The sequence below is a fragment of the Humulus lupulus genome, chromosome 6 (genome assembly GCF_963169125.1).
Source record: "Humulus lupulus chromosome 6, drHumLupu1.1, whole genome shotgun sequence".
Taxonomy (NCBI): Eukaryota; Viridiplantae; Streptophyta; class Magnoliopsida; order Rosales; family Cannabaceae; genus Humulus; species Humulus lupulus.
In genome coordinates this window covers 202,230,969-202,247,877 of record NC_084798.1, presented here as the reverse complement: position 1 = coordinate 202,247,877, position 16,909 = coordinate 202,230,969, and the positions used below count along the sequence as shown (strand labels likewise).

General features: G+C 34.9%; 1 protein-coding gene across 1 annotated transcript; it reads left to right on the top strand.

Annotated features, from left to right (window-relative positions):
* The first annotated feature begins 4,888 nt into the window (after nt 1-4,888).
* LOC133782979 (DNA-directed RNA polymerase 3B, chloroplastic) lies at nt 4,889-16,310 on the top strand. The gene is made up of 19 exons (XM_062222468.1): nt 4,889-5,776; nt 6,399-6,602; nt 6,707-6,837; nt 7,134-7,203; nt 7,576-7,634; nt 7,822-7,939; nt 8,533-8,646; nt 8,968-9,099; nt 9,286-9,702; nt 10,241-10,291; nt 11,036-11,106; nt 13,033-13,117; nt 13,220-13,372; nt 13,806-13,880; nt 13,991-14,080; nt 14,837-14,884; nt 14,973-15,087; nt 15,343-15,446; nt 15,581-16,310. Exons 1-19 carry the CDS (start codon nt 4,985-4,987, stop codon nt 15,689-15,691), a joined length of 2,940 nt encoding a protein of 979 aa, XP_062078452.1. The 5' UTR covers nt 4,889-4,984; the 3' UTR covers nt 15,692-16,310.
* Nucleotides 16,311-16,909: the final 599 nt, after the last annotated feature.

Sequence of the window (16,909 nt, the reverse complement as noted above, 5' to 3'; positions counted from 1 at the left end):
AGGGGTGGTCGACCCACCCTATCCTCCATAGGGTGGTCGCCCTACACATCCGAAAACGGATAAAACTCATGCGCGTTCAGAGCCTAGCACCAGAAGATTAACATGCCTAGCACCCAGAAGATCAACAGGCCTAGGACCCAGAAAATCACAGGCCTAGCACCCAGGGACCAACGAGCCTAGCACCCAAGCTCTAAAGGGTCATCAAGCCTAACACCTAATTCTCATAGACCGATCTAGACTTATCATTTTCCCAGAGGTTTCAATCGTGCATTGTCTACCACGATCCAGAGAAACAACGAGAAGACCCACGATCTCATAATCATTGGGAGGTAGACACGTATCTCCACTACCTAATAATCGTGCACCAAACCACGATCCCATTATTACTTATCATGTAACAACCCCTGGGTACTATAAATAAAGGACCCAGGGCTTCATTGAAGGGGATCTGATGAATATTTTGGGGAGAAACTCTGGGCAAATTAGCAACAAGTGAATACTTCTATTCATCAGTGTAATTGTCTATCGAGTAATTCAATACTAAAAACTAAGTGGATTAGGTTATTACTGTTTAGCAGAACAGGGCTGAACCACTATAAATTCCTGTGTGTTTATTTAAGATATTTGTACTCTATCGTATTTTATATTCATTCCGTTCAAAAGGTGTCATATACTGTACATCCATTTGGTGAACATAAATGTTATATATAGATGATAAGGAAAACAACAATCTTATAGAAGTAGTTATTGCTACCGGTGCATATGTGTCAAAGTAATCTATTCCCTCTCTTTGTTTGAAACCTTTAGGTACTAGCCTAGCCTTGAAGGTTTGTATGGTGCCATCAGTATGATATTTCTTTCTAAATGCCCATTTGCACCCAATTTGTGTTAGACCCCTTTGGAAGGTCAATCAATTCCCAAGTGTGGTTTGCCATAATTGAATCCATTTCATCATTAATTGCCTCCTTCCGAAAATCGGAGTCCCTAGAGGACATTGCTTCCTTGAAAGTTTTGGGATCATCTTCTATTTGAAGTACTATTGGATGTTTCCAAGTAACTTCCTCATTATCACCTTCAACAAGGTATAATGTCTTCATTGGAGAACACTTCTCATTTGATCCCCAATCTTTGAGCCTTTGGCTCCTTCTAGGCAATTGAGGTTTGCTCACAAACTATTCTAGGAGTCTCCTTTCGTGGCTCTCTAGTTTGAGTTAGTTCTAACTTGTTGTCATCGCATGACATGTTTTCAAAGAACTCAACATCTCTAGATTCAATTATTACATTAGACTCCAAGTCTAATAGTCTATAAGCTTTGCTATTTTTGACATAACCCACAAATGCATATCTTATAGCTCTTGGACCCAACTTGGCCTTTTTGGATCGGTGCTCTTGCAGTAAGCAAAACATCCCCACACTTTAAGATAACCAATGTTTGGTTTCTTTCATTTCCATAACTCATATGGAGATATATTATTTTTCTTCATGGGAATATGATTCAAAATATGATAAGCAGATAGCAAGGCTTCACCCCACAAACTAAAATTCAATTTAGAATGTAATAGCACAGCATTAATCATCTAAATAAATGTTCTATTCTTTCTTTCCGCTATACCATTTTGTTGTGGAGTATAAGGGGTTGTACATTCATGAATTATTCCATGTTCATTTGAAAAATATTCACCACTCTTATCACTTCTAAGTATTTTAATTTTCCTTTCAAGTTGATTTTTAACTTTCGCTTTATACACTTTAAACACATCAAATGCTTCATCTTTATTTTAAAGCAAATATACATATGTGAACCTAGATCAATCATCAATGAAAGTAATAAAATATCTACTTCTTCCTCTAATCAACATTCCATTAAGTTCACATAAATCACTATGTATCAAATCTAACAACTTAGAGTTTCTTTCAACACTAGGAAAATGTTTCTTTACCATTTTAGATTTAACACATAATTCACATTTTTCATGCTCAACATTATCACAATCAATTAATCCACATTTGACAACCCTTTTAATTGTGCTAAATCCTATATGTGCAAGTCTAACATGCTACAAAGTAGTAGAATTTGAGTCAAACATATAACAAGAAGAAGAAACTTTATTGTTCACATTGTCAATGGAAGTACAAAGTTTGAACATGCCATCACAAGCATATCCCTTTTCCACAAAAACATTGTCTTTGGATAAAATAAGCTTGTCGGAATCTATCATAACCTTGATTCCCAGTTTTTCAAGTAAATTGCCACTCACAAAGTTAATACTCATGTCCGGTACATACAAAATATTGGTGAGTAGAACCTTCTTGCCGGATGTGAAGAACAAGTCAATAGTTCCCTTTCCTTCAACCTTGGACCACTTCTCATTGCTCATTTGGAATTCATGCCCTTCCTTTGAAGATTAAAAGGTCTTGAATAGAGATCTATCATAGGTAACATGAAAGGTGGCACAAGTATCATACCACCACCCACTCACATTTCCATGAATGGCATCAACCTCGCTTAGTGTTGCCACTAGCTCCTCTTGGGTTGAATTGACTCTTGCTTCATTGTTTTGGCTCCTCTTGAACCTACAATCTCTAGCAAAATGACCATTTTGCCACACACAAAGCAAGGTCCATTGGAACTTTTGAATTGTCCCTCATTCTTCTTGGGCTCAAGGGTTTTTGACCCTTGCCCTTGTTCTTACCATTTCCTTTGCTCTTGTTAGGAGGATTAGCCACCACATTGGCCTGAGAAGTCTCTCCATTGGACTTCTCTTCATTCATATCTCTAGAGCGAGATTCCTCCTCAATTCTCAAGTTTTTGAGAATTTCCTCCAAAGAAATCTCTTAATTTTTATGGAGAATTTTCTTTCTACAGCCTCTCTAAGAAGGAGGTAACTTGGCTATAATGGCACCAACAAGAAATTGTTCCAGCAATACAATCTTAAGTGTGGACAATTTATTCACAATAATTTGCAACTCATGAATTTGAGGGAGAAGGGGTTTATCATCATGAAATTTAAATTCCATATATTGAGTAATAATGAATATCTTAGTATCTTCTTCTTCCACTTTGTACTTCTTTTCCAAGCTCTCCCAAATCTCATTGGCGGTCTTGGTGTTGGTGTAGAGATCATATAGTCTATCCGAGAGGGGCATTGAGGATGTGATCCCTACATATCAATTCATCTTCTTCGTGCTTCAGCCTTTCTTTGAAAACTTCTTGAGTATCATCTTACTTGGGCTCTTCCAAGGCTTTTAGGTCTTTATCCAAGACTCTAATCTTGTCTTGCCAATGAACAAAGTTATTCCCATCAAACCTATCAAATCTAACAAAGTCTTGAGTAATGAAATTCAATGCTGAAAGAGAGTTAGATTCTTCCATGATATTCTATCTCAAAAAATAGAGTATTAGAATGTTGGGGGAGAGTGAGATAACACCACCACAAAAAATAGAATCCACACAAAATTTGGATTGACAGAGACTTAAAGAAAGATTGAGAAAGAACTTGCAAACCTAAGTAGATCAATGGAGTTCTTCAATCTTTGATGAAGCTTTGAAACCCTAGGCAAGGCCACCACTTTCTTTGAACAAATCCTTCAATCAAATCAAAAACCACAAAACCAAGGCTTATACACGTTGAGAAACGCTGTCCTAATACTCTATTTCCCAGCCACTTTTGATGTTTGAGGTCTTCTCTTGAGGAAATGAGGATTGAGATTGAAAAAGCCTTCAACTCTCTAAGTCAAGCACTTTCTTGGAGAGTTCTTGGAGCTAGAGAGAGAGTATAGAGAGAGATTGGAGAGAGTGATCAAGTCTCTCAAATCACTGTTTTTGACCCTTATATACAGTTTACACCATCATTAAGTTAAACCAATAGGATTAGACTTGTAAAACACGTAATTTGGAGCATTTATGTAAGTCCACATTATATAGCAGGTGATGCGTTGCCTACAAGCAGGTGATGCATTGCCTGCTAGGGTTTTTGGAAACCCTAGCCTTCAGGCGATGTGTCGCCTCTTGGGTGGCAACGTATCGCCACCCCCTCTGACTTTGGACACTTCCAAAGGTCCAAAAAATGCTCCAAATGCCACCAAACTTTTTGGGAACCCTTAGATACTTTTATGTATCACTTTGGATCCAAATTTCCATTTTATTAGTGCCTACAATTTGAAACTCAAATTCACATCTTCACTATGTAAATTCTACTAAGTGTTTATACCTTGCTTGTATTTTAACACTTATCATTTGTATTTAACCAATCATAACACTTAACGGTAGTGACAGATGCACCCAAAATATAACATTGGGTATTTTTTCCACAAAAAGAAGATTGTGTATATAAATGTAACAAATTGAAAATTACATGAATTTATATCGTACTTTCCCTAATTATAAGAAACATCCTCCATATTCTCACTCCATCCTACTGAACATAGTGTAAATGAAAATTTAATGAGAATGTGAGTTTCTAATTTTTTAAGCCGGGATACTTAGAGAAACTCGAAGGTGGCACCATCTCACCATTTTGCTCATTCTCCTGAAATACTATATAGTGGGACATTGTAGTTTTTTGGTGTAACTTTTAGTAATCTGATTGAAATGGAAAAAAATATAGTACTAAAATTTTGCATTTCGGTAGTAATGAAACTCAATTATAGAGACAGAGAATGGTCATATGATTTAACATAAATACTACTTACAATCCACACAAATAACCAATGTGGGATTTAGTGACAAACACACAGCGCCAAAAAATGTAAATAAAATAAAACTAATAGAATTTAAATAAATAAATAAAAATAGTGGTTCCTATATTACGGTAAAATTTTGTATTTTATTAGGAAAAATATATAAATAAATAAATAAGGAAATATCCTGAAGATGTTGGCAGCCAAGGTTTAAGCGAGGTTTCGGCTCTTTTGTTTTGTCTATCCTTACTCTACTCCTTCATCCTCAACTGACAGCTTATCTCTCTCTCCACTCTCTACCAAAATGGCTTCCACAGCTTCGTATACGAGTCCTCAATCTCAAATATCCAACTCAACATGGCGGAAGCCCCCAAAGTCTAACGAAAGGTCTCTCAAAAACCTCCATTTTCTATTTGGGTCATCCTCTAATTGTCTATTTAAGCCATCACTCTCTTCATCAACTCATTTTCCACTTAGCCTCAAAACCCCTTCTGACCCAATTCAGTTCCGACCCATATTAGACTCTGTTCAAGACTATCTCGTCGAGAACTTGGAGTGTTCGATGAATTTACAGATGCCCATTAACGAGTTTGGTCATGTTATGCCTCTGGAATCACCCCCAAGGATTTTTATCCAAGACCCACCTTGGATTGCCTCCCTCTTCTTAAAGGGTATATTCAAAAAGTCCAAACGAGAAGTGAAGTTGGAGTTTATGAAGATTGAGAAGAGGAAGTACAATCTGTTAAGGAGGAGGCAGATTAAGGCTGAGACTGAAGCTTGGGAGAAAATGGTGAATGAGTATAATGAGTTAGAGAGGGAAATGCGTGAGAAGAAGTTGGCTCCTAATTTGCCTCATGTTAAGTCTTTGTTTTTGGGATGGTTTGAGCCATTGAAGGAAGCCATTGAGAGAGAACAAAAGTTGCCCAAGAGCAAAAAAAAGATGGCTTTTGCGCCTAATATTGGTTTGTTGTCTGCTGATAAGATTGCTCTTATTGTTATGCATAAGATGATGGGTTTGATGATGTCGGCTTCTTATGATGGCTGCGTTCAAGTGGTTCATGCTGCTATTCAGATAGCCATGGCTATAGAGGAGGAGGTATATTCAAATGTCTTTCAAATCTTATAGACCTTTGTTAATTAAGTTAATGTAAATTTCTGTAGTTAGAGAATTATTGCTAGAGTTTATGAGTTTGTTTAGCCAAGTTGCATAAGATTAAATTATACTTTCAAGGAAGTAGTGTAAGATAGTAAGGGAATTTTGACTATTCCATAATAAAAAGAATTGTAATGGGGAAAGGAATAAGATAAAGAATCAATGATTGTAAGTAATAGAGTACATTCCTTTAACTATTTAATCTTAATTGTTAAAGCAAAGACATGGATAGGAAAGGAAACACCTCCTTCATTTCCTATCTATTATGGGCCATTACACTACTTCCTTGAAAGTTTATTTTAATCTTACACCTTCATTTCCTATCTATTATGGGCCATTACAGATCAGTAGACATCGCCTGAATGTGTTGAGGTTAAGACTTTGCTGAAGTATTCACCTTCTAGTTGTTTGTGTATTTTTTTTCCTTTTCGGCATAAAAAATATTACTTATTTACCACATCACACTGGTAATATCTTTGTGTTTTGTGTGGCATACACTTTTCTCTGTTAACTTACTGAGTTGGGGACGAGGTGTCTTGGATTATCATTATTGTTAATATTTCAGGTGAGAATTCAAAGTTTTCTGGAGAGTACTAAAAAAATTCAGAGAAAGGAGAATGTAGATGACAATGAAGAGGGTCAGAGTAAGGAAAAGGAGATACTTAGGAAAAATATTATTGGTTTAATTAGAACGAGAAGACTGAGTTTGGCACAAAAGCTGCTGGTAAAAGAAGAGTTTGAGCCTTGGAGTCGAGAAACGCAGGCTAAGGTTTGTGGCTCTTGGCATCTCTTGTTATTCTGAATGGTTATGGATCAGATTTTGAACAAAATTCTTGACTTTGAGACATTTTTTTATACACTGTAATTTTGCAGCTGGGATGTCGTTTGATAGATTTATTAACTGAAACAGCTTTCGTACAACCTCCACTTGATCAATCAGGAGATGTTCCACCTGATGTTAGACCTGCGTTTAGGCATAGACTAAAATCCATTGCAAAGACAGGGTGAGTCTATAAACATTATAGGTTTCAAAAGAATTGTTTGTTTTAGTTTTTGTCAAAGAACAGTAAAAGAAGCAACTCACTTCTTAGAATCGGTTTTGGATTGTGTACCCTGGAACATAATGATAATGCACTACACTACCTTACAAGTAATTGGTTATTGAGCAAGTTATTTATTTATTTATTTTTGGTGCATATTCATCTTTTAACACAAGAATAGACTTAATAAAGTGACTTTTAGTTTTTTTCTTATTCACATTGTTATTATGAAACTTTTTTCTTTTTTTAAATCTTAACAGGCAGAAATTTCTGAGGAATTATGGAGTTATAGAATGTGATCCCTTACTTCTTGCAGGGCTTGATAGAACTGTAAGTTAAGAATTATTTTTGTTACCCTTTTTAATATACATGAAAGTAATTTGCATTATTAAATTATTGTTAAATGTGCTTTTAACTTTTTGATTCATTATGAATTAGAAAAGAAATATTTCTTTTCTTCCAACCATATCTACCTTTTTTTTAAAAAAAAAACTAAATAATGTAATTTCAACTTTGTAAACTTGAGTCACCTGAAAAGCAATTTGTGAGACCTAATTATCTGTAGTCTGTATATATCTTGCTTTCTTAAATATTTTAAACATTTACCAAAACGTGATATGCATATGAAAGTGCCCTATGATTATTTTTCACTTTTTAATTGCCTATTGTTATGTAATTATCTTCTGCCTTTGTTTCTAACAGGTTAAGCTCATCCCAATTCCTTATGTGCCAATGTTGATACCTCCAAGAAAATGGAAAGGGTACGATATAGTTAAAATAAATGATTTCATGTTGTTTCTCTCTGACATTAAATTGTGCTAGGGAGTGAAAGTTTACATGAAAAGACATCATTGTTTGAATGGAATTGTTGACAATTTGGTTTCCTTTATTTTGTAAAATATCTTTGCAACTCAAGTTTTGGATATCTTTTGTACTTTTTTTTTCCAGATATGACAAGGGTGGGCATCTGTTTCTACCTTCTTATGTTATGCGCACTCATGGATCCAGGAAGCAGCGAGAAGCACTTAGGGCTGCTCCAGGAAAGCAGATGCAGAAAGTATTTGAGGTGAGAAGTTTCTGATAGACCTTCAATCACATACTTGTACTCTAGGAAAGGGAAAGGTGAGGTAAGCACAAAAAGTGGCTAGAAGTTAGTTAGAAGGGTTGGTATTGTATGGGAGTGGAGTGGATGGGTTAGAGTGAGGTCTAGTGTAATAGAATAAGTTGTGAGTGAGAAGTGTGTGAGGCTTGTGGAGGAATTAGCGGCTGTAACCAGCTTTGGGAGAGACCCTGGCTCTCGAATTCCAGGAGGTTGAATACATACAGATTTTCATTCTATTTCTCTGTGTTTGGCTACTGTTTGATCTGTTTTGACAGGAAATTCCTATCAGTTTCATGCACAACTTTCTTGTAGAATTAGAAATTTATTTAATTTGAAGTAATTAATGTGATCATTGTTTTTTCTCTTTGGTTATTCTACTTGAACTGCATACTTTTATTATCATACATACAAATCACAGAAGCTGCTTACATGGCATATATTTTCTGTATATTCAAATTATAGGTTATGTCCAATTTGTAGTTCTCTTTCAGATTGATTTTATTCTAATGCATAATGAATTATTTTTTTACCCAATTTTTTTGCTGTTTGCATCTCAGGCTCTGGATATGCTTGGGAGTGTCAAGTGGAGGGTGAATAAAAAAGTATTTAGTGTGGTGGAGAGCATTTGGGATGGAGGTGGCAATGTTGCTGGCTTAGTTGATCGTAAAGATGTATGTACATGCTTAATTTTTCTATGGTCTTTTTTTTCCCAAGATAAAATACTGTCTTCTAAGTTTATTTTTCCAGCTCCTAAAAAAACTAGTCTAGTTTTCTATCAGCATTAAACAAAATTGATTAAATGATCCGAGGAATTCTGTAGAAAAATAATGCCTCTAAATGTTATCTTTCGATTAGACTAGCAAGAAATTAGAGTGGGATCTTGTATCCAATCCCCTTAATAAACTTGCTTGACATTATTGTTGGGCTCTTTTACTGCATTGTATATTAGTTAGTCTCCCATTGATTGTTTCATTCATCTTAATTGGCCATAGGTTACTGTACCAGAGAAACCAATCTCAGATGATTTAGCAGAAATCCAACAATGGAAGTGGAAAGTGAGAAAAGCAAGGAAAGTAAACTCAGAAAGACATTCTTTACGATGTGATGTTGAACTCAAGCTTTCGGTAAGTGTCTTCTTCTCATTTTATTAGTGGAAAATGATTTTATAACCCGTAAGCTTCAGTTGTAAGTAATGTATTTGGAATTTGAAATTACAAACCACTACACAATGCTTTCAAGAGTTGTGTTGACTTTGCAGCATTTAAGTGAAATATGTGTGTACTGATAGTGAGAAAATTGATTCTGAAAAGGTGGCTCGAAGAATGAAAGATGAGGAGGGCTTTTATTATCCACATAATCTTGATTTCAGAGGGAGAGCATACCCTATGCACCCCCATTTGAATCATTTGAGTTCTGATCTCTGTCGTGGAGTTCTTGAGTTTGCTGAAGGACGGCCATTAGGCAAGTCTGGTTTACGCTGGCTTAAGATACAATTAGCAAACCTGTATGCTGGTGGAGTTGAAAAGCTTTCATATGATGGGCGACTAGCGTTTGTGGATAACCATATTGAAGATATATTAGATTCAGCAAACAACCCTGTTCATGGAGACCGCTGGTGGCTGGGGGCTGAAGATCCTTTTCAATGCTTAGCTGCTTGTATTAATTTAACAGAAGCATTAAACAGCTCATCACCACATACTGTTATTTCTCACTTGCCAATTCATCAGGTAAATGCCTTATTAGAAGCCTCTGTATGTTTAAAGGGGGGATTGATAGCTTATGCAACTCTTTTATTTTAAATTATTGTACTTCCTCTTTTCGACAATGTTTTCTTTGTATAATTTTAGACAAATGAAAGCATGCCTATTTTCTGCCCCATTTATCTCTGGAGTGTTAATATCCTCCTATCTTGTTGTGATCTTTGACTTACTTGAGAGTTAATAAAGATGATAAAAAAAAAGAGGATGTTCTGGTCACATTTTGTTGGCAGTGTGGAGCTAGGTGTACAAGAGCTTCATTTTCCCATTTTCCCCTTTTATATCAGGCACCGGAAATTTTGATCACCTTTTGATATCAATATCATGGGAGGACTAATAAATAGTGATAAACATATATGCCCTCCATTAGCTGCTGGAATCTTAAGTTCTGCCCATCGTTATTTATTTTCCATTTCTCTCCCTTCGGGTTTTGTGTCTTCTCTCTATACACATTTAATATATGTTTATGTTACATTGGATATTAATGTCGAACTTTAAAATTTTACAGGATGGTTCATGTAATGGCTTGCAGCACTATGCTGCCTTGGGCAGAAACAGTGTATGCTTTCTCCATCTCTGTACTTTATTTCTTCTGTATTATAATCTTTTTTCTTCATAAATACTGCATTGTGGATGTGATAAAATATGTCAATTGAGCCATTAAATGTGAAAGCTTTAACGAGAAGATTCTAATCTGTATTGGCAAAAGGTTGATAAAAAATAGCTGCCCATGAGGATCTTAACTTAGGTAAAAGCTTAAACAATATACCATAAAATGCTAGTAAATGGAAATTAAACACAATTTTTTTTTCTTCCTTCCTTTAATTTATACTTTGATTCACCTCAACTTCTTGGCAATACAAATCTGAAATTTTTTCTTTTTGGATGTTGAACAGTCAATTTATGTACTTAAGGCATCATTGTTAACACTGATTTATGAGCCTTATTGCCAACAGTCATTTCAGCTATATTTTGGCATGCTTTTTCAATTTAAAAAAAAAAATTGCGCTTCAAGAAATTGATCATAATTTGAATCACTAACACCCATATTTCAGTCTTTCATTTACGTCGTCTATTAAGTTACATATCAGAAAAATATGCAGTTGCTCATGTATCAAGCTTACTAATTATGCTCTGAAGCCTGGTCAAATTCAAGATTGTCCTCTAATATATTTTAGTCAAATTCAACAATGTTCTCTAATATCTTTTAGCCAAATTGAAGAATGTCTAATATCTTTTAGATGATATAATGTATGTGGGTTTGCTAATTGCCTTGAATTGCATTCATGTTGCCCTTTCTTAGTTAGAAGCAGCTGCGGTCAACTTGGTTGCTGGAGTGAAACCTGCTGATGTTTATTCTGAAATTGCTAGAAGGTACACTACAATTGTCTATTATATATTATCAAAAAAGTTGGACGAATTTTTGTCGTGCTGTCTAAAATAAGTTTTTTTTTACTCAAGGAAACGCTAATAAATCCCAAATTCTGAGACTAAGAATATCCAATGTAGACATTTTAATGTCTATAAACTCCAACTCCAAACTGAACAAGTTTCTTTATTTCTTGATTATGGTTATAAACTCTCAAAACCAAATTACTTAACTTTTGCTCTTTTCCAGTTTCTTGTGAAAACAAAAAGGAACATGTAGATGGCTTTGGTGGTTTATGTGCAGAATCAAGAAATGAAGAAACTTGTTTATTTTCTTGAGAAATATGAAAAGAAGTGTTAAATTCCGCAAATGAAAAATCTGAGAAACGTTTTGAAAATATGTTTGTCAAATAAAGAATATATTGAAAGTGTTGGGAATTTATGGCTTTCACTTTCTAAATCAACAATGAATAATAATAATAATTTCAATAATACAAACCTAATAGACTAATCGAGAATCAGAGACTAATCAAGAATCATATGCATAGTATGAAGGCAAATCTTGAAAATTCAAACATTAAAGAAAATATAGAAAAAAAATGTAAAATGGAGAGTGAGATTACACTTCCTAGATAAATGGAATCCTCACATGAAATATTATAGAACTATCAAATGTTTGAACACAAATATAATGGGAAACCCTAAAACGAAATCAAAATAGTCTATCTCAGATAGTTAGAGTTTAGAGAAATACAACCTTTATTTTGAACAATTGAATCTTCATGGGGAAAATCTAAAGGCTTATATACGAGGATTATCGTTGTCCAAAATCTCTATTCCAAGCCTTCCCATTGTTGCTTGAAGCTTTGCCAAGATAGAATGAGATTTGAGATTGAACAAGCCTTTGAAGCTTACAAAGTCAAGCAATGTCAAGCAATTCTTGATGAGTTTCTTGGAAAAAACTTATGATCTTTGAGAGCTAGAGAAAGTGAGAGAGGTTAGAGAGAGTTGAAAAGTGTGATTAAGGTTTTACAACTCTAATAACCCTTATTTATAGTACAGGTATCATCATTAAGTCTAACCAATAGGATTAGAACTTTTGAACACATCATTTTGGAGCTAAAACACGTTTCTGTACGGACATGTCAGGCAACGCGTGTCTATAGGCGATGCCAGGCGATGGGTTTCTCAAAGCCCTAAGGCATTAGGTGATGCATCGCCACTTAGGAGGCGACGCAACGCCACACACACTAGTCAATTTCTCAAAAAATGACATTAAACCCCTCTAAATGCTTCCAAACTGTTTGGGCATGCTTAGATACCTCAATGTATCACTTTAGACCCATAAAAGTCAATTATAGATGCCTACTCCAAAATCTCATGTTTTCACTTCAACTTAAGTGAAAACTATTTAGTGTTTTGCACCATATTGTGTAAACAACTTAATTATTATATTTAACCAATCTCAAAAGAAAGAACTATGTGAGTATCTGGCTCTCATGTACAATTTTATGGGTCTGCTTTCAGGGACTAGAAACTTTGTGAAAAGAGTTGACTGAAGGCTAGAAATAAACAGCTAAACATAATCTTTCCAAGAACTTGCTTAGAGAAAAGAGAAAATAATGACTTGATCACTCAAAGATACAAAAGAAGAGACCTTTATCACAATTCACAACCCAAGGTGTTAACATTGCTAAAAAAAAGGTGTAATGCTACCAAGCCTTAAAAGTAATCTTTACTTTCTTTTTTTCCTGTATGCAGAGTCTTGAGAGGCAAATTTTGCATGCCTTTCAATTTATTCTTAGAAGTGTAATAATTTGAAAGCTTAGCAAACTAGTGTATGATCCTTTCATGAGATTATATTGGCTTTTATATTTTTTAAATATTTTGGGCTCAACTCAATCTTCTAATGTGTATACGTCACCTTTGTAGGGTTCACACTATTATGATTAACGACAGCAACAAGGACCCCGCTCGCCACCCAAGTGCTTTATTAGCCAAGATTCTAATTGATCAGGTATTTTTTTTTTTTGGGAGTTTAAAGTTGAAATTCACACCTAAGATATATATAACTTTTGGTGACATGTGCCAGCAAAAAATAACATTTGGATGTTTTCAGGTTGATAGGAAATTGGTGAAACAGACAGTGATGACTTCTGTGTATGGTGTTACGTATGTGGGGGCACGTGAACAGATAAAGAAAAGATTGGAGGAGAAGGGTGTCATCAATGATGATGAACAACTATTCAGTGCTTCTTGTTACGCTGCTAAAGTGAGTAAAACATTAGGCTTTGTTGTTACTGCAGGAATTGCCTAAAGCTCCACCTTAATTTTTTTTGTATAGGTCTAAAATTAACTACAGAAATTTAATGGATTCATCATTTGGCAATTCACTGCAATGATTATGAACTATAAATGTATAATTAACCAATTTAGTCTAAGTATATTTCTTGTAAATTAGGTCAAGCTTGGTGTTGGGCATGCATGCATGATTGCCAAAGTTAATATATTTTCTTATAGTTTTGTTTGAATCTTAATTAGTTTTTTTTTTCCTCTCTCACTTCTTAAAGTTCCATAGTATACACTATTGCATTATTGTGTCATTGGGAGTTCATTTCTAACATTTGAAAATTCGTTCATGTCTTTTCTTGTTTCTTTTTCCGATGTTATTTCTTTCACAATTTTTCCTAAATGTTTTGACATAGGTGACATTGGCTTCCCTTGGAGAGATATTCCAAGCTGCCCGTGCAGTAATGGGCTGGCTTGGTGATTGTGCCAAGGTATGACTTTTTTGTCAAGGTTTGGGCAATAAACACAGACCAGAGAGTAGATCTGGAGATTTTTTCCCCACACCCAGATTTTGAATGATTGATTTGTAAACTTGTTGCAGGTAGTTGCTTCACAAAATCAACCAGTCCAATGGACCACTCCTTTAGGACTTCCTGTTGTGCAACCTTACTATAAAAATGAAAGACATCTGGTAAGTGAGACAATTTTTTTGAACATTAGTATACTATCTATATCAAAATTTAACTTTTAGCCTCACCAAAATTTTATGATCTACCTCTAGTTGAGTTATAATGGAAACTAGAATTTATTTATATATAGATATATTATTCAAAACAAAACCTCAAATTCGTAACATTAGAAAATTCATACAAGAAAAAGTGAGGCCTAGAACATATATATATATATATATATATTTCTGAATGCCTAGAAATATTTGTTAGGATTCAATAAGATCATCTTTAAAAATTTCTCATGTGAGGAATCATCAGCTGGCTAGTTATTGGCAGCCTAGAGTTCGGCATCCTAAATTTGTTCCCTCTCAACATTGTTATATAAAATAGAGTGATGCATGCTTATTTTTAGAGCCACTCAGCAGATGCTAGTAAAAATTTGCACAGCCTATCGAACTGTAGACTAGTCATGGTAGATTTGTGATTACTACGGTTGAAAGAATGGCATAATCGCAACAACTACCCCTTTCCAATTGAGTTACACCTCTAGTAGCTGAAAGAGAATGGCCCGTCTCTCATATCCTTTACTCTTCAAATCATTTATGTGAGGTTCAATCCTTTAAGTAGAAAGACAATCATTTGGGAAAACATTTTACCTGGACAAAAATAAATGCCCTTTCTTCAGCTGAAGGCTTTCTTTGAGTCCTCTAGATCATGGTTTCCCTGACCAGCTGTAGTTAGTAGAATTTCTTGTAATTCTCTACTTTGTGCTGCAGGTGAAAACATCTTTGCAGATTTTGGCCCTGCAGAGAGAGGGTAGCTCTGTAAGTTTATATGACCATCTCTTTCATTCTATATGATGTAGGCAATCTGCCATTATTGCTAAGCAGCTTCATCTTTTACTGTACTCAGGTAGATGTGAGAAAACAAAGATCTGCTTTTCCTCCAAATTTCGTTCACTCACTCGACGGTTCGCACATGATGATGACTGCTCTCGCCTGCAGGGATGCTGGCTTATGTTTTGCAGGTTTGTATCTGTTATAGCGATACTGGTTATTCAATAAAAGATTTCAATTTGGACAAGGATATTGTAAATTTGGTTGGCATAGAAAAAACCTTAACCTCCATTTATATTACGGAATTTTAACGTTCATATCTGTGCCTGGAAATTGTTGAAACTTTTCTCCTGCCTTTCTGCTCCTTATTGAGATGATTAGAAATACGAACAGTTGTTAAAATGGAAGCTTACCTTGTCAATGACAATTCTATATCTTTGTTTCAGGGGTGCACGACTCGTTCTGGACTCACGCATGTGATGTGGACCAAATGAATCAGATACTTCGTCAACAATTTGTGGAACTGTATAGCATGCCGGTACTTGAGAATGTGAGTCTGTCATGAGTTGTGACATAAGTTTCCACTGATATTAGTATCAATTTCATACTTCTTCTCCACTCTCCCACACTCTTTTTCTTCTCCTCTATCTAACTTCTGATAAATCCTTCTCTGACTAATGACAGTTGCTGGAAAACTTCCAAACTTCATATCCAGAACTGGAGTTTCCTCCTATTCCGGAGAGAGGCAACTTTAATTTGCAAGAGGTTCTTAATTCTCCTTACTTCTTCAACTAACCCATTTAAAAGGTATCAGTACAGTCCTTGTACAGAAGAAATTTCATTAGTTTCTTTTCTTCCACTCTGAAATAATCGAGAGTCAATGAGCAAAAGCTCATATAGAAGTGGACTAAAGTTGAAAAGTAGGGAGCAAGAAGCTAGAAGTGATCCTAAATGCCATTATAAGACAAGAATATGGAAGTTCTTCGATCAATCTGATAATTGGTGATCGAGTCCAATGTTTGTGATCACGAGCTCCGCATTGGAGGACAAATACAGATCTAATTGTTCTGTGTACAGTACAGCAGAAGAAATGAACCCTTCACTGAGAGTTCAATCCTCCATCATTGAGATGCTTTTTTGGTAGCAAGTATTAAGCGGCAGACACCGAGTTCCTTTAGCTTTTTTAGGCTGTGGGGAGCTAATTTTGTGAGAGAACCCATGTCAAGGATGCAAGTATTCGTGCATTCTAGTGCATCACATGTATGTTTGTATATTAATAGTGAAAGAGAGAAAAGTAGTTGCTGAGATATGTATAAATAGATTTTTACATTGTGAACGATAAATGAGTAGAATATAGAAAGAGAAAATAATAGCTTCATTTCTTCATACTCTTAACTATGAAACTTACTATTTACTTTCAGTTGTGTAGAAACTAATCTTAGTTAAATAAAGCCAATTTTTCGGTTCTTCATTGAGGATCCAAAGAATTAAGGAATTGTCAGTCAAAATTGTCTTTCTTTTCATCTCTTGCATAATATGTATAAAACGTACTGAATTAAAAGTGAAAGTTCTTTGATATAAAAAGATTAAAAGTGAAAGTTCTTTCCACTGGGAAACGGCTACCATTTGAGGCTAGAGGTTAACCCTCCTAATATGCCTTATTTTAAAAATAAGAAGAAAAAAAGAAAAAGAAAAAGAGGGTTAGACAACCTTAAAGAATTTCATTTTGATTGGTGTAACTAAATTTAGAAATTTGATACCATGGCAATTGCACCTTTCAAAGTGGCTAAAAGAAATATGGGAAATGAATATAAATGAAGAAAAAATAAATTAAAATGTATCCTTATATGTTGACTATTACATATCTAATCGTGCTCTATGATATGATTTAATATTGTAATCCAAATAATCTGTAGCAATATATAATAATGTGGTGTAACATTGATTTTCTAATTGGAAACTTATATATATATAACTGTTATAGGTGTACTCATACGAGGATGTTTAATTGAG

What these genes read in the sequence shown, in the direction of transcription:
- LOC133782979 (XM_062222468.1), top strand. Translation starts at nt 4,985, where the DNA reads ATGGCTTCCACAGCTTCGTATACGAGTCCTCAATCTCAAATATCCAAC. An exon ending in TATTCTGAAATTGCTAGAAG is followed by an intron (nt 11,107 to 13,032) that starts GTACACTACAAT and finishes TCACCTTTGTAG; the next exon opens with GGTTCACACTATTATGATTA. An exon ending in CCAAGATTCTAATTGATCAG is followed by an intron (nt 13,118 to 13,219) that starts GTATTTTTTTTT and finishes GGATGTTTTCAG; the next exon opens with GTTGATAGGAAATTGGTGAA.